This window comes from Pseudopipra pipra, chromosome 16 (genome assembly GCF_036250125.1).
Source record: "Pseudopipra pipra isolate bDixPip1 chromosome 16, bDixPip1.hap1, whole genome shotgun sequence".
Lineage (NCBI taxonomy): Eukaryota > Metazoa > Chordata > Aves > Passeriformes > Pipridae > Pseudopipra > Pseudopipra pipra.
Genome location: NC_087564.1, coordinates 14,426,313 through 14,451,021, shown reverse-complemented (window position 1 = coordinate 14,451,021; position 24,709 = coordinate 14,426,313). Strand labels below are relative to the sequence as shown.

General features: G+C 47.0%; 2 protein-coding genes across 7 annotated transcripts in view; both read right to left on the bottom strand.

Annotated features, from left to right (window-relative positions):
• The window catches only part of SLC5A10 (solute carrier family 5 member 10), a 40,039-nt gene extending 33,202 nt beyond the window's left edge, over positions 1–6,837 (bottom strand). Inside the window, exons 1-5 of one of the 3 annotated variants that reach the window (XM_064673331.1) lie at positions 6,631–6,837; positions 5,529–5,600; positions 4,618–4,722; positions 3,965–4,024; positions 3,691–3,798 (exon numbers count right to left, since the gene is read on the bottom strand). In XM_064673331.1, the coding sequence (XP_064529401.1) occupies positions 3,691–3,798; positions 3,965–4,024; positions 4,618–4,722; positions 5,529–5,600; positions 6,631–6,744 (459 nt within the window). In that variant the 5' untranslated portion in view covers positions 6,745–6,837. The remainder of the gene's footprint in view (positions 1–3,690; positions 3,799–3,964; positions 4,025–4,617; positions 4,723–5,528; positions 5,601–6,630) is intronic. The other 2 variants (XM_064673332.1, XM_064673333.1) reach the window with 2 other exon arrangements.
• Positions 6,838–8,639: 1,802 nt separating this feature from the next.
• On the bottom strand, positions 8,640–23,906 carry PRPSAP2 (phosphoribosyl pyrophosphate synthetase associated protein 2). Of its 4 annotated transcripts, none has more exons than XM_064673342.1 (12): positions 23,887–23,906; positions 21,252–21,371; positions 20,684–20,834; positions 19,568–19,620; positions 19,378–19,444; positions 18,276–18,448; positions 17,210–17,325; positions 13,695–13,750; positions 11,243–11,391; positions 10,804–10,874; positions 9,715–9,861; positions 8,640–9,330 (listed from the first exon to the last, which is right to left on the bottom strand). In XM_064673342.1, exons 3-12 carry the CDS (start codon positions 20,800–20,802, stop codon positions 9,172–9,174), a joined length of 1,110 nt encoding a protein of 369 aa, XP_064529412.1. In that variant the 5' UTR covers positions 20,803–20,834; positions 21,252–21,371; positions 23,887–23,906; the 3' UTR covers positions 8,640–9,171. The 4 variants fall into 4 exon arrangements, with proteins under 4 accessions (XP_064529412.1, XP_064529410.1, XP_064529411.1 ...); XM_064673340.1 differs by lacking the exon at positions 23,887–23,906 and adding an exon at positions 23,506–23,659; XM_064673341.1 differs by lacking the exon at positions 23,887–23,906 and adding an exon at positions 23,309–23,330.
• Positions 23,907–24,709: the final 803 nt, after the last annotated feature.

Sequence of the window (24,709 nt, the reverse complement as noted above, 5' to 3'; positions counted from 1 at the left end):
GTACTACGTGTCCTCAGCTGCACCTGGGATTGGCCACATGTCTGGGAGAGTCCTTGTGAGCACCAAGAGGGAATTCAGCCCTGCAATGACCTCTTGAAGAGGAACCAACTAATGGGCAACCATGCCATAACCTCTACCAGTGGCTCCTTGATGCCTTTCCTCCACAAATGCAATCCAACCACAGCTTGATACCACCAAGAACCCTACAAAAGGACACCTAAACCATTCACACGGCGCAAGCTTCAGTGACATGAGGCACAAAAGCCTCAACCAAGGGCCCTCAGCCACCTCCTCACAACACAACCTGAAGTGGGAACACAAAATATTTTAAATCTTCCTAGCACAGGGCCAGCCAAGCATCCTTGGTGTCTTCCAGAGCTCCTCACGTCCCTTGGAGGGATCCATCACTTGTCACGTCAGCGCCCAGCCAGGAAGTTTTTCTCCCCTGTGACTTCCTGCTTCTCCAGCAACCCTTCCCCGCAGCCCAGCTGGAAGATTCATCCCTGGACAAGATATTTCATAATTGCTTCTCCTGGCTTTCTCAATGCTTAATCATTTTTGCAGTCGTCTGCAAATGAGTCGAAGGCTTTGCTATGAGGAAGCAGAGGTACCTCCACCTCCCTTCCTGCTAATTCTGCAAGGGTGGGAAAAAATAAAAGCACATGTGACCGAGTTGTTAATAAGACATCCCAAACACAAAAACAAGCTAATTAAAACCAGGCATGACCTATTCATAAAATAAGTCCTTTCAACCTTAAAAGGAGGGGAGAAGCCTTTGAAGTCAGGCTTCATAATCCAGAGAGGTCCCTGCCTCCACCGGTGACCTCACTTGGAAACTCGTTCTTACCCAATGTTGTTAATGCCTTCCCAATGAAAATGGGCTTTGGAGACAGCTTGGGATTAACAATTGGTGAAGCCAAAGCCTCGGTAGAACGAGTTACCCAGGGTACAGAGGAGTCTCCAGGGGCTCTTTGCCAGGGCTGGGGCTCCTCCCGTGTTCCTACCTGGGGGGGTGACATCTCTCAGCGGGATTTTGGGCTGTTCTGCTGCAGCCTGCCATGAAACCTGGAAAGATGGGGTCCAACAAAGGGGGGATTCCAGTAGAGGAGGGACTGTCATCCCCCCTGTCCTGAAAGAAGAGCCAAGGGAGCAGCACTGGTGCCGTGTCTCAGCTCGGGAGAACACGGAGCAGAGATCCATCCATAAATGCAACATCTGCAGGGAGAGAGGGCAGGAAAAGCCCAGCTAATCCTGGGCTTTGAGGCAGCCCCCAGCAAGGTCCAAAGGAACCTCCCCAGGAGACAGCCCTGCCTAATTGCTCGAAGCTTCATACTCCCCTCCCACACTCCCCACTGCGGCCACCACCGGGGACAGGGACGTGGGGACACTGGGCCAGTTTGGCAACGCCCCTGTGTCTGCAGACATTCATCCCAACCCACTGCTGGAAACAGCCATTGTCTGTGGACTTTGCTGTGAATGGAGCCAGATGCCAAGATAATCCCCTTATTAGGCTGATTCCTCTTCTGTTGCATCCTGCCTGACTCACAGATCACAGAAAGCTCAGCAGACCAAAGAAACTACAGCACTGGCTGAGGAAAGGCTTGGGAAGAGGAGCTTGGGAGTGTCCACCGGGCTCCAAACAAAAGGTTGTGCTGAGAAGGGCCCAGAGAACAGCAGAGGTTCCCACTGGAGCAGGCACTGCCCAGGGGTCATCTACAGGGTCATCTGGTGTTAGGCAAGGGTTGACACCACAACCATCTCCCAAGGTAAGAATGAGTTTGTAGGACATCCGTCCCCCTGGGCAAAGCCACGGAGAGACTGGAAACCAAAGAGACCAAGCACAGCCCCCTGCCCCATCTGGTAAGAGAAGAGGGGACATGGGTGATAGTCTGGAAAGAGACTCCAAGACAACTTCAAAACTACCAATGGTCTCTTCTTCAGACCATTGAGAACAAACTACCCCAGCAGAAATCCTATCCCAGGTTCCAACTTTTCCTTTTAAACACCAGCAGGGATCTGTGTGAATCCCACAGATTCCCTGCAGATCACAGAACCAGGGTCCAGCACCACAGAAAAACGTGCTCCAACATCTCCCCCAGGCTCCTCCTGGGTCTTTGAAGGGAGCAGGGGAGAGATGTGACACAGGAGGGGAATCAGGGACAAGAGTTTACAGGACATCAGGGAATAATCAGAGCATCACTGCCCACACTTGGAAACTGAACTGGTGCTCCAGGAGCCAAGATGATTTCAGGAATGATGCTGTAGGATTTTCAACAGTATATATTATTAGGATATAAAGAATGTTAGTTTTATGGGAAGAACACCCTTCAGCAGGACAGGGCATGGTTTTGTGGGGGAAATACAGGTGGCAGCTGCACCAATGGAGTCACCAGCGTCACCTCTACCACTCTGGAAGCCCTGAGCCAGCAGGGATGGGGAAAGGGCTGCCACCTCCCCTGCAACTTGCCTGTTAAATGCAAAACATAACTCCTTGCCCAAGGTCAGAGAGCAGCTTGGGAAGGAGACAGGGGGCTCCTGGAGCCGGGGACATCCCCTCAGTGCAGGGCTCTGCCCGAGGGGGACACAGCCCCTCCCTTTGCACTAAGTGCTGATGGGTGTGCTCAGTGAGCCCTGTCTGTGGGCTGCTCCAGCCCCCACATCCCTCGGAGGGGGACCCAGAGGATCCCCCCACAGCTCAGCCCAGGGCCTGGGGCTGCAGAGACACCGTGCAGGGAGGGATGCTGCATCCAGCCAGGCTGACGGAGCTGCCAAGCGCAGAGGCAGGCGCTGAGCGCCTCGACGTGGGGAGACACACACCAGCAGTGCCCCTCCTGCCTCAGCCAGCCTCTGCTCACAGCCAGCCTCATGCAAAAGCACTTCTCTTGCAGCCAGACACCTGCAAAAGCACTTTTCTTTCAGCCCCAGCAGAGCCCAGGTCGTATCCACCTGCTCCATCAGAGCTTGGTTGCTCCCTCCGGCAGGTTTTCTCTCCAGGTTTTCTGAGCTGTTTGCTCTTGATCTCTGTCTCGCTGTCTCCAGCCCCCCAGGGCTGTCTGTGCCCGGCTCTCTCCTGCTTGCCCTAGACCTGGTATCACAGGCTCTTTGGCTGTTTTACCTCGGATAAACTCTTCCCGTGGTTACCAGCGTGAGCGGAGGCTGCACACAGGGAGTTGTGAACGAGGTCAAAATGAGGGGAAAACATCCCTGTGGAAAAGTGCCTGGAAATCAGGCACTATCTGTACAGGCTTGAATATCTTACAGCTGCAGCAAGGCTTCCTTTCCTCAGAAAACCCACCCACGCTCCCTAAAGCAATGAATGCATTCCCAATTCAGTGCCTGGCTCTGCTGGGTCCTTTGGGGATGCTGGAAAGCGTCACTGCCAGAGCACGGACACAAATTCAGACCTCGGAGCACATTTCACCCACAACCTCTGCTATAAGGCAAATTTGGGAATCCTGACATGCCCTGTCTGGGCCACATGGACATGGACATCACTGCCTAAGAACTCATGGGGTGTCACAGAGAGCACCTGCCCACAAATTCCCACTTTTTGTCCCACTGCCTCCTGGAGCATCCTGCAGCAGCTGCTATCCCCTGATTTGGCTACACAAGGTTTGAGCCCAAAAATAACGTTTTGATAGCTGGAAATCAGCTGTGGATTTGTGACAAAGTTAAGGGGGAGCTACTCACTGAGATTTTGGTGAAGATGGAGAGCAGGAGTGACAGGCTGGAAAGGTACATCCTGATCCTCTCCCCTCCAAACCTCCGCTGGAGATACTCGGGCACTGTGACAATCTGCTGGGGGGGAGAGAGAGATCACTGCCCTGTCCAGGGCCCACCCTCCAGGGATGGGGCAAGGGGACAGCAGTGTTCCAGGGCAGGACTCAAGAGTCCCACGGGACAGTGGTGACAGTCCTCCTGTGAGCAGAGGTCCCCAGAGCAGGCTCAGGACAGCTGTACATACCCCAGATGAGATGTAAACTGGCACGAACACCCAGGCGAGTGCCAGAAGAGCATAAGTCGCCTGTTGGGAAGGAGGAACATGGCACAGAGGGAAAAAAACATGGATCCTGCTGCAGCTCGACACTGACTGCATTCCTAGACCCTGTCCCTGCTCCTGACCCGGTCCTGGATTACCCCTGAGGGCACATTTACACCCCCAAATGGCTTCAGACTGCAGGCATGGGGTTCTGGTGGAGATCCCCCAGCACCCCTGCCAGCAGGAACCTGCTCCCCTCAGCCCTTCAGCTCCTGACTGGACATTTCCCACCAACTCCTTAAGCACCACACAAGCCAAATGCTTTTTTTTTTTTTGCTGCAGAACCCAAGGACTTTGGATTAAACATGCAGGGAAGCAGGGAATGGGTGACCTATTCAGTCATTTTCCTGACAGGGTCTGGGGGGGTTGGATTAGGAAATTGGATCCAAAATGTCCTTTTCCCTGAGCACGTGGAGCTGAGCTGGCTGTGAACTCACCCTACACGAGCCGGAGGAGCTGAGTTAGCAGGGTTGTGTTAATTACCCCCCTGCACGGCTCCTCCTAAACCTTTCGAGACAGTGAAATGGGCCATCTGCTGCGACAAGCTCATTTCCTTAATGACACGACACATTTCTTACATTCCACTCGAAGCCGGCGACAGCGATTCCCCCGGCGGCGCCGCTCCCGGCCAGGCCGATGAAGAGCCCGGAGCCCTCGCTGCTGGCAAAGAGCGAGGCCCCGATCTGCGGGAGCAGAGGAGGGGCTGCAGGTGCCCAAACGCTGGATCCCCACGGCTCTGCACGGACCAGCTTTGGTGCTTCCCCACCAGCGCAGCCTCGAGGGGATAATTCAGGAAAAGGAGGCAGGGAAAAATAATGCCTGAACGGGAGCAACAGGGCACAGACCTCCCTTCCACTTCTGAAACGAAGCGTGGCCAAAAGGGCCCCCACGTGGGATTTCTTTTTTGCAAGAAAATCCCTTAATAGGTAAAACTCAGGTAGCTGTGAGTCCTAGGAACCAGCATGCCCATGGATCCAGCTCATCTGGACATCCCTGATGGGTTTGGGATGGACTTTCTTGCCTTCAGGAGGATGAGGAGGAGCCACGTGTTGCTGCATTTGCCATGGTGGCCACTCACCCTGCCCGGATGGTGGCCACGTGCAAGGAGCCAGTACCAGACATGGGAAGGACCTACAGCCAGTTTGTGAAGATTGTACCAAAATGAGAAGGAAAAACCAAACTTGGGACACCCATGATTTGTTGGAGCCACCAGGAGCACGCAGGGAGAGTGGAGATGGATATTGGACTCCAAGGATCCCTCCCCAGGCTCAGAGAAGCCCGACAAGCCCCGTGGGCTCCAGTACCCTTTGTGCAATGAGAAGGGAAATGCAGCTCCAAGGACATAAATCCTGGCAGGAGGAGGTGGGCAGGGTGGGGGAAAGCGTGGGCAGTGGAGAAAGCAGGGAAGGGATTTGGTGGGAGGGACAGTGGTGCACAGGATGTCCCTGTGCCCAGGGTGCCACAGAGGGACAGGGAGGTCTCTACTTACTGGCCACCAGGCCATGTCTCTGCCAGCAAGGAAATAGCCACTGACCGTGTTCCTGTTCACCCTGCAGGAAGACTGGGAGGAGGAAAGATCAGCACAGAGCACCCTTTCCCTAAAAACCCAGACCAGACACCAAGACCCAAGTCTCCCAGACAAGAAGCCAAGAGACAGGAGACTCGATAATTAATGGGAGCTCTGCAACTCGAGCTTAATTACACGAAAGGGTGGCTGCACCCCAGGAACCATGGAGCAAATGGCAAAGGGAGGCTCATGAATGGCAAAGGGAGCTCCCTGAGAGGGGGAAGCACGGAGGATGTGCCTGTCCTTGTGCCATCCCGAGCAGACAGGTTGGCTAATAGGGCCCAGCTTTGGCCAGGATTTTTCCACAAGGCAGAATAAATGGGTTTGGAGAGTCTTTGTCTGAAACTGCTGTAGCTGAGGGTTGTTTGTGTTATCAGGGCATCTGGCTCAACACCCTGTAATAGGCAAGGGGCAGAGCTGCTCACACCCAGCACACAGAGGCCAGGGGAGAGGTTTGTGCCATGGCTGATTCCACCTTGTTCCCAAGCTATAGGAGCCTTTCTATAGGGGGCGAAAGGGGCAGATGGTTTGCACAAAACAGAGCAAATCACAGAATCCCAGAACGGGTTGGGTTGGAAGGGACCTTAAAGGTCATATTCCATCCCCTTCCTAGACCACGTTGCTCCAAGCCCCATCCAACCTGGCCTTGGACACTTCCAGGGATGGGGCAACCACAGCTTCTCTGGGAAACCTGTGCCAGGGCCTCACCCCCTCACAGGGAAGCATTTCTTCCCAATATCCCATCTAACCCTGCCGTTTGTCAGTTTGAAGCTGTTCCCTTCATCCAAAGTCCCTCCCCAGCTCTCTTGGAGCCCCTTTAGGCTCTCTAAGGTCTCCCTGGAGCCTTCTCTTCTCCAGGTGAACCCCCCCAGCTCTCCCAGCCTGGCTCCCCCCAGCACAACACACAAAATACACAAGTGAAAACTACAAGAAAATAATGGAGGCTTTTACCAAAAAGCCAGCCCTGAAAAAAACCCACCATTCAAACAAGCAAGCAGAAATGAACAAGAGAAAAGACTCTTACCCATATTCCCACACCAACGTTTAAGGAAAAATAAGCCACTACCACAACAAGGTCAGCAACGCTGAACTGCTGTGAGGGGAGAACGGCCCCAGCAGTGGAATTGCTCTCCATCATCCCTCTGCCCCCTTCTTCATCCTCAGCCTCACACGGACAGTCACTCAATCAGTAACTTGTTAGCAGCCCGAGGGCATTTATCATTAAACAACCTGGCAGCAGGAATTGCACTTCCAAAGGCGCCTGAGTGGGCAGTGTGGCCTCCGCTGACTCCCACCCCTCCGCTCCCCAGGGAGCTGAAACACCTCAATTTTGGTGCCTCACAAATGAACAGGTACAGAAAATGTCCCAGTGATGCTGTACACACTTCAATCCTTTTCCACCACTCCAATGAAAAGCTAAAGGACCAGCAATCCAGCCCCATGGATGAAATTTGCCCGCAAATTCTTGAGCTCTCATCAATACCATAATCGCTTTGCACGAAACGAGGCAAGGTTGGGGGCTTTGTGTTAAAGGAATGATTGAACACAGGAGTTGGTGAATGCCCGAGGTGGAGCCTCAGCATGGCAGCAAAGGGCTGACCAGGAGAAACCCTCACAGAAGGGATCATAAATCCTGGAATCATTTAGGTTGGGAAAGCCCTCCAAGATCATCCGGTCCAACCGTGAACCCAGCACTCCCATGTCACCACCAAAACCACGTCCCCCAGTGTCACACCTACACGGCTTCTAAATCCCTCCACCACTGCCCTGGGCAGCCTGTTCCAACGCTTGACAACCCTTTCCATGAACAAATTTTTCCCAATATCCAACCTGGTGCAACTTGAGGCCATTTCCTCTTGTCCTGTCACTTGTTACCTGGGAGAAGAGACCACTAACTGGCTGCGCTCTCCTTTCAGGGAGCTGTTGAGAAAGGAAGGCATTGTTATTCCTTAAAGGCCAGCACGAAACAGACACAGGAAACCACCTCTGAATTCCACGTTTTTGGGTATTTAGCCATCAGTTTGCTGTGCTGGAGGCTTGGCTGGCTCCTTCCCAAGTGGCAGCACGCTTCCACAAGGTCTCACTAATAAAATAAACACAGTGCAACTAATATGCCCATCACCGAGTTAGGTCAGCGTTCCTCCTCCCTTTGAAGGAGCCGCGGCAGCAGCGGGAGCAGCTCCACACATCCCTGAGAGGAGCCAACCTTCCCCCTCGCTGCCCTGCTGGAATTTGACCTGCATTAACACATCCAAAGTACTGACAAGTGTGAATACATCAGCCTGGTGTACTCATTAACGTTAAGGAAAACACCTGCTTTTATCCTCAGAAGTCAATGAACCCTCCAAAGAAAGCCCTTGGAAGTTCCTCTCAAGCAGAGAATTGGTGTCGACAAAGGTCAACTTTCCCTTCTGAAACATGCCAAAAGTTTTATACTCATTTGTAGGACACGATAGGGAGATTAAACCAAACCACCTCTAAATGCTCATCAATTTCAGAGCTGTTTTCTCTGCAACAGGTGAGGAACTCAAGTCTCCAGGACCAGAAGCCGTCTGGCAGCTGTCTGGCTGTTCCACCCACACCTGCCCAGGGATGCTTGGGAAAACAAACCCGAACAAGTTCAGCTCTGCACTGCAGAGTATTTTTTAACTCATCCACGCTTTCAGGCCAGGCAAGAAACCTCAGAAAAGCCCAGTTTACTTGTGATGAGCTGAGTTGGATTTTGCCAGCTTGAATTTCCACTCCCCACAATATTCCTGAGTCACAGAATCACAGAATGGTTTGGGATGGAAGGGACCTTAAAGGTCATCTCATTCCACCCCCTGCCATGGGCAGGGACACCTTCCACTAGCCCAGGTTGCTCCAAGCCCCGTCCAACCTGGCCTTGGACACTTCCAGGGATAGGGCAGCCACAGCTTCTCTGGGCAATCTGTGCCAGTTTCTAAGTCCCTGTTGCTCCCTGATATCCACCTGTAACACCTGCCAATATTTAAGAGGACAGAGTCTGGAAGACAAGGGACCAGCACATGAACATTTTTAGAAAGCTCACACAAAACAAGTCTTTATTCTTTGTTGCAGAAAATAAATACAGGTGCATATTCCATATGCTTTTCTATAAAAGCACTCCTACAAAATCACTGAACTGCATACAACAGTACAACCTTTTTGGCTTTTAAAATGCAAATATTATACAGTCACTTCAGTTTGTTATCATTTAAAGCACTTGTAGCAAGCAGCTTTGGAAAAGGAATGCTTAATTTAGAAGCCAATTTCTTGCCTCAAGTGTTTTGTGGGATTTTTCCATCCTGTATAGTGCAACTAACCTAAAAGCAACTCGAACAGTTTTTTGTAAAATGTTTATTCCCACCCACCCCCCCTCAAAAAAAAAAAAAAAAACTGCAAAGAAAAAAAAAAAAGCTCTCAAAAACTGTTCTACCTCCATACTTAAACCAAGAGAAAACAAGAAGTGGCTCAACGGAAAGATTAAGGTAAAGCACGATGCTTCACAGCTCGTTCTCTGTTCGCTTCCAGTTTGGCCCGGGGTGTTTCTTTAGAGTAAGAAGCATTAATCATCCAGTCCTATATTCCTGAAAAGGTACGACATGGACTCCCCGTTGTGGATCCTGCGAATGGCTTCCGAGAGGATCATGCTGATATCCACAGTCTTGATTTTAGGGCACTGGAGTTTCTGTATTTCATGTGGAATTGTGTTTGTAACAACCACCTACAGGAAGAAAAAATGATCAGGAGGACGTAGCTCTGTTATGTTTTCCACCTTCCCTATTGGAAGTGTGAAAGGGAGTTTCACAGATCCTATCAAGCCACCACTGCTGATAAGATTTTACATTATTGTCAGGGTCAAAATCCTAGGAAGAGCCGCACATTGCCATGGATACTAATGGCACTGTCCTTCTTTCATTCATTCTGCCACGAAGAGCCAGAGGAAGGTACAAAATATCCCCAACACTGAGGGGAAAGCTCCACTGACACTGGCAGTCCAGCACCTCACCACTTCCCACGTTTCCCTCTCCTGCTGTAGCTTAAGGACAGGCAGATGTTTCCTTAAAAAAACCCAATCATTTGATCAGGATTCAGAATCCACACTTACCTCATCGATGGCAGACTCCTCGATCAGCCGGGGAGCGTCTGAAGACAAGAGGCCGTGGGTGGCCATGACAAAGATCTTGTAAGCCCCCCTCTCCTTGAGGGTCTCGGCTGCAGCCAGGAAGCTGTCGACATCATCGATGATGTCATCCTGCCAAAACACCACCGAGTCACCCACGAGTCACCACAGCCTCACACACAGCACTCAGACTGACAGGGCAGCTCTAGCAAGTACAACAGAACCCAAACTATCAGGAGATTGCCCTTTTTTATGACAAGCCCAGAGATAACACCCTGCTTTAGAGAAACCACGACTGAATCACACAATTATGGAATGGTCTGGGTTGGAAGGGATCTTAAAGATCATCTCATTCCACCCCTTGGTGTGGGCAGGGACACCTTCCACCAGCCCAGGTTGCTCCAAGTCCCATCCAACCTGGGCTTGGACACTTCCAGGGATGGGGCAGCCACAGCTTCTCTGGGAAACCCATGCCAGGGCCTCCCCACCCTCACAGGGAAGAATTTTTTCCTAATATCTAATCTAACTCTACTCTCTGTCAGCTTAAAGTCATTCCCCCTTGTCCTGTTACTCCAGCCCCTTGGAAACAGTCCCTCTCCATCTTTCCTGTCGGCCCCTTCAGGCCCTGGAAGGCCACAGTTAGGTCACCCCGAGCCTTCTCCTCTCCAGGCTGAACAGTCCCAATTCTCTCAGCCTTTCCTCACAGCAGAGGAGCTCTATCCCTCTAATCAACCTGGTGGCCTCCTCCAGACTTGCTCCAACAGATCCATGTCCATCATCTCAGCTTCACTAAAACTCCTGGACAGAAACACAGCGATTCTCCCCTGCTCTGATGTGCACCTGAAACCCCTCTCCTTCAGGTAAGCACTGAACAGAGTTTCACCTGCCCTACTCATGGAAACAAGGTCCAAACTCTGCTTTTCCGCATGGATCACTTCACAGTGTGCTCAGTCCTGCCCCATGGAATCAAAAGTCCACCAGTAACCCAAGTTTAGTGGCTGATACAGAATGTTTACTTGATTTCTTCAACTTTAACATGTTTAACATCCTTGATGAGAAGTGAGGACATCTTACCACGATGATAGCTATTCTTCCTCCCACATCTCCAACAACTGTGATGGGTGGCTTTTCCTTGGGAATCAGCACTGATTAAGGGAAAATTGGTTTAGAGGGATAGAAAGGAGAAAGAAAAGAGAAAGTTTATAAGATTTACTTTAATAATGTCTGCTGGGTCACCACAGTTAAGAGAGAGACATGGATCAACAACTATTTCAACAGCATTACTGGGAAAACCAGCAGGACTTAAATACATAAATGATCTTTTTAAGCTTAGTTAAAATATTAACTACATTCATTTACACTCAAACTGTGAACCAGTTCAACGAATTCTTAATTTTAGCACAGAAACAAAGTGGCTGGCAGACACCACCAGTTCCTTTTTGCTGGCCCATCACTGCCAGCCCCATTCCCCAAGAAAAGGCCAGGTAACACTTTCCCACACACACTTACTTACTGGGGATCTCCAAACTGGGGTGAATGGCAGCGACATATTTGGCTGTGGGTGGGGAGTGCCGACCATCCACCATGTCAGACTCGGCATCCTGAGCTTCCCCGTGGATCACAGCGATCCCCAACCGCAGGCGCTCAGCGAACGACTGTGCCCTGCAGGGAAAGGATTCAAAAACACCAGGAACGCGTTAAATTTAAAATAATTCACCTACATACAATCCCAACCTATTTCCATTTTATTTCTACCGTTTCAGAGGAAAATGAAATGATCCTAAAATTTTAGGAGGACACATGGAAGGAACCACTTGCCCCTCTTGATTCCACCAGGTTTGTGAGTCAGCATAACTCTCAAAGTGCCCACATGGGCCTTGAAGCAACAGGATAAATGTTGCAAGTCACATAATTGTGATTACTCCCTTCTGCTTTGCCCAACAGCCAAAAACCATTCCCTAGCCTTCAGCATCCTTGGGATTCCAATGCTTTAGGAATCTCATCTAACAGTAACCAAGAATAGTCTTGATGTCTAGATTGTCTACATTTCATAGGAAAAAATACATATTCACATGAAAAAAAAGTGTTCACTATTTATTTTTAGCACTAAATAAAGACAATATCCCTGACCTGCTGACACAATCTGAGATACCCTGTGGAAAAGGGGGTCCAGATGATCATTCTGCCTGGCAAACCACACTTCAAGCTGAACAGCCTGGATTTTATTATTAGCTGGCATAAAGTTCCTTCACAGCGCGGTATTTCTTTGACTAAAATTAGAAATTTCTGGAAAGAAGTGTGAGGTTAGCTGGGGGAGTGGGCAAAGCAGAGAGCCAGGAAAATGGGAATTTCACAGACAGTGCTTGTATCCCAGATACTGGAAGCAGCAAGTGTAAATTAGCACATCTATCCCACCTTCCCTTGCACACCCAAAGTTTGGGACCCTGCCCAAGCCACCCCATCTCACCTCCTCTGGTCCAAGTGAATCCAGCACATCTAAAGTGAGTCACTCTGCTCTAACATCAGCACCTCAGACCCGTGCCTGAATCATCTCCTCTATCCTTAAGCCTTGTTTCACTATCCAAACAATCCAGAGTCCAGAGAATAATTTGCCCATCATGATACTCAGTTAATTAAAAATGAAGAATCTTCCACCCTGTGGTTATCATACAGTTACAATATTATTATGAGTAGTTAATTACAGGTAATCATTATTCCAAACATTAAGAGTTAGGATTTAGCAGGCATAACCCTATCAATAAAACCATAATAATTATGTTAAAATGCAATATTAAACTGAACAAAGTTCAAAGTAAGAGCAAAATGATTTATTAATTTTCCAGTGAGCTCAGAAACCGCAGAAACATTCTGAACTGCACCAAGCACGGGTTCTTTTTCACAAGTAGGCATTCATCACAAGTATTTCCCTGGATTGTTTTCAGCCTGGATTAGGCTGAAACATCCAATCACCCTTTCCCCAATACAATGTGCCTCTTCAAATACTGCCCTTAAAATACTCGTAGGTCCACATGAAGAAGTTTAACAATACAGCTCTGGGAACCTCTCCTCCCCAAATCCCTGTGTGTGCAACCCAACTGTCTGGTCAGTTTGAACAGACTATTTGCTGGCATTGACAATTACTGGATGAGTGTTAAAATGCTTCAACAAAAGCCTGTCTACACCCAAGTGGCAACACTGACACCGTGGAAAAGAAATGGGAGAGAAACAAATGGAAAATGACTGGCCAAAACAAAAGAAATCACAGAAAGTACTGCTGGAGAACAAAGATGACACAAGTTGAATTGTTACATAAAATAACAAAAACACAAAGTATCACAAATTCCTTGGCATGAAAGTCTAAATAACTCTTCAACAAACTCTTGGTTTGTCACCACAGCAAATACAGCATCTCTTAAACCATTGTCCAGCTCTTACAGCACCTGCTGACAGCAGTGTAATTCCAAAGCATCTGGGAACAGTCAACTAAAAAGCTTCATGGATTAAGAACAGTCATTCAACCACAAGGACTTCACAATCAAAATCTTCTCAAATATCAAATCCTGTTTCACCATCTGTATTTAGGATCTGATCAACCATGTTCTTATAGTTAAGCCCACATTAAGCAATTCCTTTGGATGAATGGCATTACATTTCCAGCCATTTTTCTTCATTTACAGCAGGAAATTTAAAATGTAAATGCACACAAATAGAACATGATTAAAAACCTTCTTTATCATAAGCACTGCACTGATTTACCTCATCCTTTTGTTTGTTTTTTTCAAGTCTCCTTAGATTTATTGTGATTACAGAGATGATGTAAAAACTACACAGCTGACAAGGCAGAACTGGGAGGGGTTTGAAGGCTGCATCTTCTAATTATTGGATATCTGTCCTTCACTTGATCCTAAGAACAAAATCCCAACAGAGATTTCCTGCTCTAAGGCAAGAGAGCAGATCTTACCCACCTCTTTGCAGACGCAGGAGATTTGGCCACAATTACAGCATTCCTGTAGTCTGGTATCTGTAGTAAATAACAGATAGCAATGTCCACTTCATATCTTTAGACAAATTTAAACTCAGTAAGAATCAGAGAACTTTATTTTGCCAGAAGAACTTTAAGCATCGAACATTTTCACCTAAGAAAGCAACCTCAGGAATCCATGGTAAATGATCAGAGTTGACAGCTCAGTAAAAACAGGTATTTAGAAAATTCAGATATTGGAACTGTACCTTTCATATACCCCATGTTATAGGAGAGATTACGGAAAAGTAACTGCTTTAGAACATCAGAGCTAGGCAGACAAGTGTTGAAAGAAACAGGAAACCATCAAAATTAAAGTTTCCTGTTCAACTTTAATTGTCTTTCATCACTTGAAAACAGCATTTCACCCATTTCCTATTGCTTTAGAGAGTACACTGAGAAAAGTCACACCTCTCTATCACATAACACGGACTATTTCTATGGACAATCAGAAGGGATAAAAGTTCCATGTTCACTGCACTCTCCTGGAGTCACAGTCTCACAGTGCTGCAAACTGTCCTCCACACTGACAGCACGAGGAGATGCTGCTGCAAACGTCAACAGCACCAGAGGGGTAAGGTCAGGAAGTCTGGATTTCCTTTTGAGGTTTGACAGAGACTTCAGTCACGTTTCACAAACACAATCTACTCCTCAGTTCGCTGTCCCTGACCCATTTTCACACTGGTTTTTCACTCCAGACTCCTGCTCTCTGTTTAACCACCATTTTAGTCCCCATCTCTCAAAAGTTTCTTATCCTCATCTCCATTTTCCCTGCAAACAGTGACTCCACATCAGACTCATCTTGCCTTGTCCATAACTTCCCAAGCATTCCACTATTCACACTTCCAGCCCTCCCTTCCACAGCAACTTACGCTCCCTCTCATATCTCATCTTACCCCATTCCTTGCAAACTCAGTAGTTTCCTTCACTGTGCTTCCCTGGGATGATCCATCTCTATGGAGAGCAGCTGAAAGAGAACCTGGCTGGCCCTCTCTCCATTGCCACAGTTCTCAGCCAAGCAAGGTCCTACAGAGCAGGTCTCCCAGAGTTAAGGGACCTGCAAATTGATGTAATTGCACAAATCTGGGGGGCTGACACCCTGTCATGCTGCTCACCACCTTGCTGTCAAGATGTCAAATACTCATCCCAGGGTATAGAAACAAGTAGGTTTTCTGCAAACACAGGCAAGGTAAGTTCTTCCACAATCTTTTCCTCAAACACACAAACTGTGCTGGCTGAGTATTTCCAAAAGCTCTCCCTGAAACGAGCACGGGAAAGAAAAAAATTTGGGCAAGGACCTAATCAACTGAAAACAAGAACTTTTCCGAGGACGTTGTCGGGCAACGTTAATAACCCACAATGTTACTAACTCCACCTCTAACACTGGGAATTCAGCATGTTCTGTCCTTTACAAACACTCAGTTATACAAGAGGCTACAAAGATTAACATGACGGAAGGTATGGACAAGGCAGGGCCTGTCACTTGACATAACAGAGGCTTTGATCTTGTTCAGACACCATTGCCTCATTTTTCCCCTGCCAAATTACCAAATTTGTTCTCAGCTCTTCAAAAATGAAGTCGGAAAGCCAGAAGTGTCATCCACAAAGCAGCAAGGTATCAACAACTCCTCAAAACAAAGAGCTACATCACTCTGGGATTAACTTGTACACACAGGAAAGAGAAGACACCAAGTAGCCAACATTTTCTAAGCAATACAGAGGAAACCCAACAAAATTATTTTCATATCACATGAGCTTCACTGATTGGACTGTCTTCATCCCACAACACTGAGTAATTCTCTTCACACCTATGCATAAATTCCCAACAGGAACAACTACAAGCCCTCGTCCTCTCACCTTTCAGTTAAATGCTTTTTAAATGGCCTCCACTCTTACCAAGCTGGACTCCATTTCATGCTATTCCATGCACCCCATCATGACTCCAACTGCTTTGAAAGCTCTGGCATTCCCAATGAAGGATATCCAGCAAGTTGTGGCCACCAGGAACTTGGAATGAATACTAAATTCCTCCTGAGCAGCACTGGATCACAGTTTTAAGATACTATAAACGACCTGGCTGGTCAAGGTACTTGCCAATGTAGATCCCAAGTGATCAGATCCAGTCAGTCAACTCTAGTTTTAACAAGTCCCCTCATGGACGAGCAGAGGAATGAAGAAATAAAGAACTGAAAGTATCTTCTAAGACTTCTCTACACGTACTTCAGATCCCTCTGTAAATGTTCATTTGTTAGACTGCACAGCAGTGCCAGACTCAAAGCTGCAACAATTCTTTGTAAGCCATTAAAAGCTCATGATTCAAAAAGTCCTTCAAGACCAAACCAGGACCACGATCTTGCTATCGACTATAAATCACACACTGTAGCAACATCTAAAGGTACGACCTCTCTTGTGTCTGCATACTTGGTTTTCCACTTTTTTTCCCTTTTTTTTAACTTAGGAAGTCCTTACAATGTGCAATACTACTCTCCTGGAACACAAGATGAATGACTGTGGCAAAGCCAAAGCCTGGGGTTTTGTTCTGCCAGCCTCTTTGATTCTATTACCAAATGAAATGATAAAGAGAGCTTCAAATGGTAACTGATTCCCCAAACAGATTTTAACACTGTCATAACAAAATCATGTGGGTTTGGGTTTTCTTAGGGGGGTGGGGTGGGGCGTGTTTCATTTTGGTTTTTAAATTGGGGCATTCATAACCCTATAAAAAGAAATAGCTTGGAACCAAAAGTAAGAGTGAACCCAACCTTTTCTCTCACCAGGAAGAAAGCATTTGCTTTATTCCAAATTATCATTAGTCAGAGGCTTAACATGTATCTTATACCTACAATTATCATTTGCACAATTTGCATGGATGAATCTACCAGTAGCCCTTCTCAAAGCACTTGTAAAAATAAGATGGAGAAATGGAAGCTCAGAACGCCCCAAGTTAAGCTGCTCAAGTCAAGACATGCTGAACAAACAGTGGGTGAGATTTCCACACAAGAAATCAGCTGGGCTTGCTTTCAGAGCATGATCAATAGGCTCTCTCATACTTTACAATTCCCAAAGTGGCTTTTATCATGAGATATTAATTACACCCACACAAGCACTCCATCCTATAAACGTCAAGGAAACTGGAAACAGGAAAGGAAGAGGACATCAAGAGCACAGAAATCCTAACTTTTTTTTTTTTCCCAGTATTAGGGGAATATATCTAAGAAGATAGAGCAGCGTTGCTGCACAGGTAAGAAAACACCAGCTCTCCATGGAAGTAAAAGTTAAGCACGTGGGGAGGAAAATAATCAACTGCCCCAACACCATTCCCTGCCACAAACTGGTCCTTTCCCCTTAAAATTCTGTTTGAAGAGTTAATCTTTTCAGAGGAATTTGTTTCAGATGCCTTGAGACATGACAAAAAAGGTAATGTAAAAAAAAGTAACTGTAACAGCAGGCCTTCCTCACCTCTTCTTGGATGTACTGCAGTAAAAATGGGGATGCTCTCAAGTTATCAACTGGAATGTTGAAGAAGCCCTGAATTTCCTTCTGATGTAGATCCATGGTAATAAGATGAGTTAGTCCTTAAAAAAAAAAAGGAACAAGACATAGAGAGAAGCACATCAAGAAAAGGAAGAGAGAACAAGACAAGACAGTCTTTGTTTTTCTAAGTTTCACTGAAGCTTGTCCAGAAAACCTCCAAGCTGCACGAGAACAACATTACACTCAGTGAAAGTACATAACAAATTAACTATGTCCCTCTTAAGCACAGGGGCATTAACATGTTTTGAGACTTCTACAATGCCTTTTTAAAAGAACCTCAGAACACTCCACATAACTGACTCAGCAGTGCCACACTGAGGCAGGTAAGATCCTTCTCCACGGGACAAAATGGAAGCACTAATTTGTCCTATGTCACAGACCCCGGCGCACTCATCTAGTCCTGAACTCCTGAAAAAGGGGCCCAACTCCCAAACACCAAACCCCACTTCTCTCAAAATAACAAACCAGCTCACACTGTGTTTGGTATGAATGCCTGCTTTTTCCCAGCAGTGGGAATGAAAGGAAAGGAGCAGAAAATGTGCTGAAGGCTGTGGAAATGAATAGTCTCATTCTCCCACATCATCTCAAATGTAAAGGACAAAGTGCATTCATCCAACAGGTAAAAAACAGGCCAGAAATGACAATGCACAACTGTTCAAGAGTGTTAAAAACATAAAGAATGGTATTAAGAGATGGATACCATGGCAGCTGAGCCCAGCAGACTCATTTTGCCAACTCAGTAGGACTCAGTGTAAAATGGCTGCTTCAAGTTTGGGTTTTTTACAAACTCATCGTTCGGAAACGTTTCTAATTAGAAACAATCTCTAATGAGAGAATTTCTAATTCTCCTTTTTACGTGGGTTTTAAACACATGAAAAACTCAGTAGTTATTTTTAAAGAGTCCCAATTTGTGCACAGACCTCTCTAAACCTGGAAGCTGACAGCAGGAGCCCCCTTGCCCTGATAATTTCAGAACAGCCCACACTCTTACCAGCTTTGCACATCATTGAGGCCAGTAACTTTGAGACAATGGAGCCCCTTTTCCTCATCTTGCACTGTTTGCTGTATGGGAAGTAAGGGATCACTCCAATGATGCTTTTGGCACAGGAGGTTTTACAGGCATACACCATGATGAGGAGCTCCATGATCGTAGTGTTCACATCCCTGCAACGACAAACAGCCAGTTCTGTATCCCGGGCACAAAAATCCTGTATTCAGCACAGGATTTATACCCACTCCAGGAATTTCATGCCAGGGTAGCTCAAAGTATGGAGACTGAGCAAACTTCACTAAGCTTCCAGCTCTGGATTTCAGGATGGCAAGTGCCCTGGGCCCACCATTTGAATTCTTCACCAGGATTACACTTCTTTACTGTTTTCACTCTGCCATTTTGGACAATTCAGCTGTCTTTGTTGGACGGTGTTGCTATAAAAAAGTAGCCCATAATTTATCCCCAATATCACTTCCTATTGTCCACAAAATATATGTATTTTCCCATATAGATATGCTTTTTAAAAAAAAATACTTTGTACATACAACAAATTCTTCTCTTGTTAAGCCAAGAGCAAGCTAAATACTTAACAGTTAGCATCTGTTCTCTAAGAGAAGTGATCATCAACTAAGACCTATTATTTCTGTTGCCATTAAAAAAACAGCCTTAGCATTTGTAAAGTTCACTTAAAATAAAAGATGCTGTTTTCTGAATCGTGGGACACATTGCCCAGGAAATTTTCCTCCTACATTTACAGCTCTGTGATGGAGCTAGAGATGGGCAGCTGAAAAGGGAAAAATTTAAAGAGAATGACATAAGGAAAAGAATACACTTAGGGAAAGAATGCAGGGACCCAGGGGAATATTTCACTGATATATTCACTGAAAATTAAAATAAGAGAAGTTTGCTTATGCCAAAGTCAGCTTTGTGCACATATTAAAAGAAAAACCCAAGACAAATAACAACAAAGAAAAGACTCTATCTAGTTAATCTAAGCTTATTGCACTGTATCACATAAGAGATGACTAAAATTAAAACCAGAAGCATTCCTATGGACAGCCCATGTCAAATGCTAGCACAGGGTCTTTAAACAGTTACTCACTTTGAAACTGTTTGGATGATAAACACATCCTTTCCTCTCACAGACTCCTGAATCTGCACTCTTGTTTCTGCCAAGGAGAAAAATATGTAATATTTGCAATAGCAAAACTCAACAGAGTCTAAGAAAAGGGGAGCCAACACATGCACATCAGTGTTGGGTACAATTCCAGCTTTGCTAATTAAATGCTCACCTCTGTTTGGCTCCTGATAAACCTGAACCTTCCCCATCTCAACTCCCAGGCGCCTGCAGGAACAGAAAACAAGGAGAAGTCAATATGGGGAAAGGAAGGACAAAACAAATGCAAATCCCACAATGCAACAGTTACTGAAAATGCTGTATTCCACGGCAGAAAACCAAGGAAAGAAAGTCCCAAACCATAAAACCAATAATTACAGTGGACATCTCTTTAAAAAGCACCTACAGTTTCTGCACTGCAGACTAAGCCAAACTCATTTTCAAGTCAAGCTCAGAAGAACAAGCAGCAGAAAAAAAAATGCTTGAAGACTAAATCATGCAACAATTTCTAATTTTTAATATGTATTTCCTGCCCTATATATATATATGTACATACACATGGCAACATACAACTTTTAAGTTGTTCTCCTCTATAGAAAACAGTCAATGTAGAGTGAAGAGGAAATAAAGCAAGCACTGTTCTATGGATAATGGAAGACTAATGTCTGCTGTATTTATTCCATGCCAGGATTAGCACAGATCCCCATCACTACAAAAAGGAGACAGTTAACAGAATATGACACACACTCATGCCCAAATTCTTGCCACACGTAACCTGAGTTCCTTTGCAGCCCCTTTCTCCTCCTGTCCACACCTAACTTTGGGCACATAAGTCTCGGGAAGAAATCCATCATGTGAAATATCCCCAGTAATGTTATGCATCCTAATTAGCAAGGTGAAAATTTACTTAAGCCATAAAAGTTCTGCTGAAGCTATTCATGGATTTAAGCTAAAGGTATGTTCCCATCCAAAATATACAGCGAGCAGGAGAGATGTAGTTTTGCTGCCTAAGAAAACCCCACTACAAGGAGTAGGAAAATGATAAAAAACTTCTGCCACGATTATTTAACACTATCCAAACATTAATTTTGCCCACGTGTTTCCTATAATGTGCTGCAGCCAATCCCAGCCTGCCACGGAACAATTCCAACACAAATTATTCTCCTACTCCAGCTGCTGAAATACACTGTGCAATAGAGCACACACCACGTTCTTGCAAACCATGGCAGTTTTCCCATGTAATTTTCCTTAAAGAGAGAAATCAGAATTAATAAAATAAGACTGTACTTACTCAGCAATCCTCTTGGACAGTTCCATGCACGATGAATTGGAATTAGCTGAAAACAGCACCAGCCCACCCTTGGTGATATTCATGATGGCCCCAATTTCAGTTGATGACACACAAAACATCAACCCTAAGTTGTTTTTCCACTTCTAAAAGACTGCAAGAGATCAAAAGTCAGTTAGAGCCACAATGTTAAAAACAAGAATTTTCCCTGTTTTGAAAGTGAAGAATTTCCTATAAGCCTGTATTTTCCAGCATCCTTAGTACTTGTTTTCCCCACTTCAACAGCTTCCCTAGAGCTCTCCAAAGTTCCCCCTGAAAATCTCCTAACTTAACAGGTTTTTTCCTATTTTGAACTGTTTTCCTCAGGCTATCATCTAGTGACAGAGATCCTCTTTTCCATCAGCTTGTCCAGTTCATTTAACAGAACTGAGCGACATTTATTGACTTTTCCAAGATCACAAAGCCAGTCAGGGGCAGAATGGAGCTGAACAGAGCTCCTGGGTCCTGGCTAGAAGAGTCTGTTTCCATACTGTGTCTCTTTTCATCACTTTGCAATAAATGATAAACTTACAAATAGGGATGTAACGTAAGGAAGAGTTCAATAAAGCTGGCAGCTGTAAATAATGACCTCTTGCACAATGAATCCACTTGCTGAAGCAGCTGCTGTCATTCTTTGAGATTAATAATTCTCCTGTGAAAACAGGAGAAAAATATCATGAGGAATTTGATACAATTTTTTTTTTGTTTCAAATAAAGGCACAAACCACTAATCCCACCAAGGATTTGATGGGCTTCCATCTTTTTATTACTCTTTATAAATTACATTTTCCTGACTTCTTCTGCTGTAATATTTTAGTCAAATAAAAGAAAAAAAAAATCACATTGTCCAGCAGCCCCTGACAGACCAAAGTAGAATTCAACTCAAAAAGTCCTAGGCTACTGCACTTCACTCACTTCTGTCTAAGAAATATAATGCTTTATCATCCATTTCAGAATTATGTAGAGGACTGGAAATATTAAATATGAATGGCTTAAATTATGAAAGAAGTAACTTCTTTCCTGATAAACATCTCTCTGCTGAGACACATAATTATCAAATAGTCACAGGTAATTAATTAGAAAAAGCTGATGGTTTATCAACTGTTAAGTACTCCAAAACAGCAACAAAAAGAAAAAACCAACCATTTTTGTATTAGAGGGATAGCTGGCTGGCTCTATAAAGACACTCTTCACCTCATCTTTGCAACTAGACATTGTCTTGGTCAGGTTGATTTTGTCACAGAGGAACCCGATTCACTCTCATGAAGAGCCAAAGTCAAGCCAGGAATTTCCTAACAACAAATCTCTTGATGCCCAGTCTGAGCTCTGCTTAACTGCTGTGAATGAAAACCTGCCTGTCATCAGAACCTCCAAAATGTGCAGAGAGTGAGCACAAACAGCAACAATTTCAGCCTCAGAACCCCTGGATGTTTCACTCTACTAGAACCAGGTGAACCCCCCACACCTCAAAAGCCAGACCTGTATCCCTGCCAAAGAAAGTGCCCAACAATTTAAGGATAAACCTAATTCTAGGCTAGTGTTTCTCTGTTCTGCTGCTCAGCTACTCTCTGCAACTCCCAGCTGTTAACTAATGGCCATCACCCATCAAATATTCATAACAGTGCTCAAGATCCATCTCAGCTCCAAAGAAGGCACGGACTAGAAATGCTTTTAGGTCTCAGAACACCACCTGAGAGCTTGTGTGGCTGGATGGGAACAACGTGGATACAACTTTCCCTGTTACTAAAAGCATTCATACAGAAGGCACTCTTCCCCCCCCCCTCCAGTTGTGTGTCTTCCTTCCATGGATTAGGGAAATGAGAAGCATTAAGAGATCTGCTGAAAGACAAAATTGTTGTTCCCCATTATTGCTCAAGGTGCATTTTATACCACCATAAGATATTGATGTATTCAGCAACACTAAACACTCCTCTTCACATCATAGGTCAAGGACTTCTTTGTGGTCACACTTCAGCAGCTACAAGTGGGCCACGGTGTGTGTGAGGAGGGAAGGTGCATTTAAAGAGTAATCAACCTTGAAACGGGTGTTGGGATGACAGCAAGCTGGCAGAACTTTATTAGATGTGCAAAGACGTGACTCCACATGGGTACCTGGGACCAAAACCCTCTGGTTTGAGGTGGGCAAGGTCTGGGACAACACAGGCACCAGAGAGGCTGAAGCACCAACTCCTGCCCTGCCTTTTGGGCTGCACACAGTTACACAGACACGCCACGATGAACACAACAATTACTGGGTACACATGGCTTTACATCTCCATGAACTGAGCATGTCCGCACAGAAAGCAACAGAGGCAGGAATAACTGTATGGGATAACCATGGTACTAAGCAATGGATCCTCGTGGGATGGAGGGAATCTGCACCCTCTCACCCATCTCCCCACAGGGAATTTTCCCGGCCCTCCACACTCATCTATCCCCCTGGGCTAAGGGACCCTTCCAGCCCACGCCTCCCTACAATCCTTCAGCTGCTCCAGGTGGGTTACACAGGCCCAGTGGTCCCTGCGGATCCCATCCCTCCTATCCTGGAGCGGCCAGTGCACATCGCAGCCCCACGCCGCTCCTCCTCACCTGTGGGGCTGCCGGGGAGCCCGAGAAGCCCTGCAAAGGGCCCGCCCAGGAGAGAGTCCCCATCCCCTGAAGGGAGGGCGACGTAGCCCCTTCCTCAGGCGGCAGAACCCCGTGTGTGGGGAAGGGGGGATGTCCTGCCCACACAGCCAGCTGAAGCTGGCTGAGCGGGCGGGAGCGCCCCTCGCTGAAGGCCTTACCTGCCGGCTCCGGCCCCCCGGCCCCGGGAGAAGGCGGCCCGGCCGGAGGGGAAGGAGGGGGTGAGGCAGAGGGAGAGGCAGAGGCGGCGGCGGAGCTCAGCCCCTCCAGTTCTCCGCGGGCAAGATGGCGGCGGGGCGTGAGGGAGGGAGCGCGGGCGGGAGGGGCGGGCCCGGGGCGACGCCCCCCCCCCCTTCCCGCCACGGGCTCGCGCCGCGCTGAGGGGACCCGGCGCCATCTTCCCCCTCAGCCCCGCAGTGAGGGGGAGGCACCGGGACAGGGGTCATAGAATCACAGAACCATCAGGGTTGGGAGAGACCTTGAAGATCCTCCAGTCCGACCGCCAGCCCAGCACTGCCACTGTAGCCCCTAAAGCATCTCACCCATCGCCAGATCCAGAGGCCTCTGGAAAGCACCCTTCAGATACGGTGACTCCTCTCCCTGGACAGCCCGTTCCAATGCCTGACCACCTTAACAGTGAAAAAAAATTTCTGCTATCTGATCTGAACTTCCCCTGTCAGAGCTTAAGACTGTTTCCTCTAGTCCTCACTGCACTCACAGTAGAAGAGACCAGTCCCCACCTCACTGCAACCTCCTTTCAGGTTGTTGTGGAGAGCCATGATGTCTCCCATGAGCCTCCTCCAGGCTCAAACAAACCTTTTCCAGGTAAACAAACTCAGCTCCCTCAGAAAACACATTTTCTAGACCCCTTCACCAGCCTTGTTGCCCTTCTCTGCCGAAGAGAAGGGCACTTCTGGGTCCCCGTCTGGCACAATGTGGGAACCAGAACACCAACGCCGCAGTTCAGCTCCCACCCACCAAAAAAGACCCTTGCCAGGGTTGGGAGAGCCCCGGTGCAAAGTCCACGTGGAATAAAAGCAGTGGATGTCCGCAGGGTGCCGCGTTTCGGAGCTCCCACGCCTGCAGCCCTGTCGGAGGGATGGACGGACAGACGGGCGGCTGCCACGCTGCTCCGGGCACCTCCATCGCTGTGGCTGATCCTCTCCATCTGCGCTGGTCCCCGTGGTACCATCCGGCCTTTGCCAGCAGAGCCAGCAGTGTTTGCAGGGAAAGGGGCACCTCTGGAAAGTAAATTAGGAAAAGAAACAATCAGTGATGTCTCAGTTCCCTGTCACCAGCACACATGATTAATCCACAGTCCCCTGTCAGGACTCCCCTTGCCATGTACATTGATTAAACTGCATG

Bases quoted from the DNA above. Each gene is read 5' to 3' on its own strand.
- PRPSAP2 (XM_064673342.1), bottom strand. From the start codon at position 20,802: ATGTTTTGTGTGTCATCAACTGAAATTGGGGCCATCATGAATATCACC. The intron at 19,621-20,683 runs GTAAGTACAGTC...CTGTTCCTGCAG, and splicing joins CTGTCCAAGAGGATTGCTGA to GCGCCTGGGAGTTGAGATGG. The intron at 17,326-18,275 runs GTAAGAGTGTGG...TTTTTTTTTAAG, and splicing joins CTCAATGATGTGCAAAGCTG to GACTAACTCATCTTATTACC.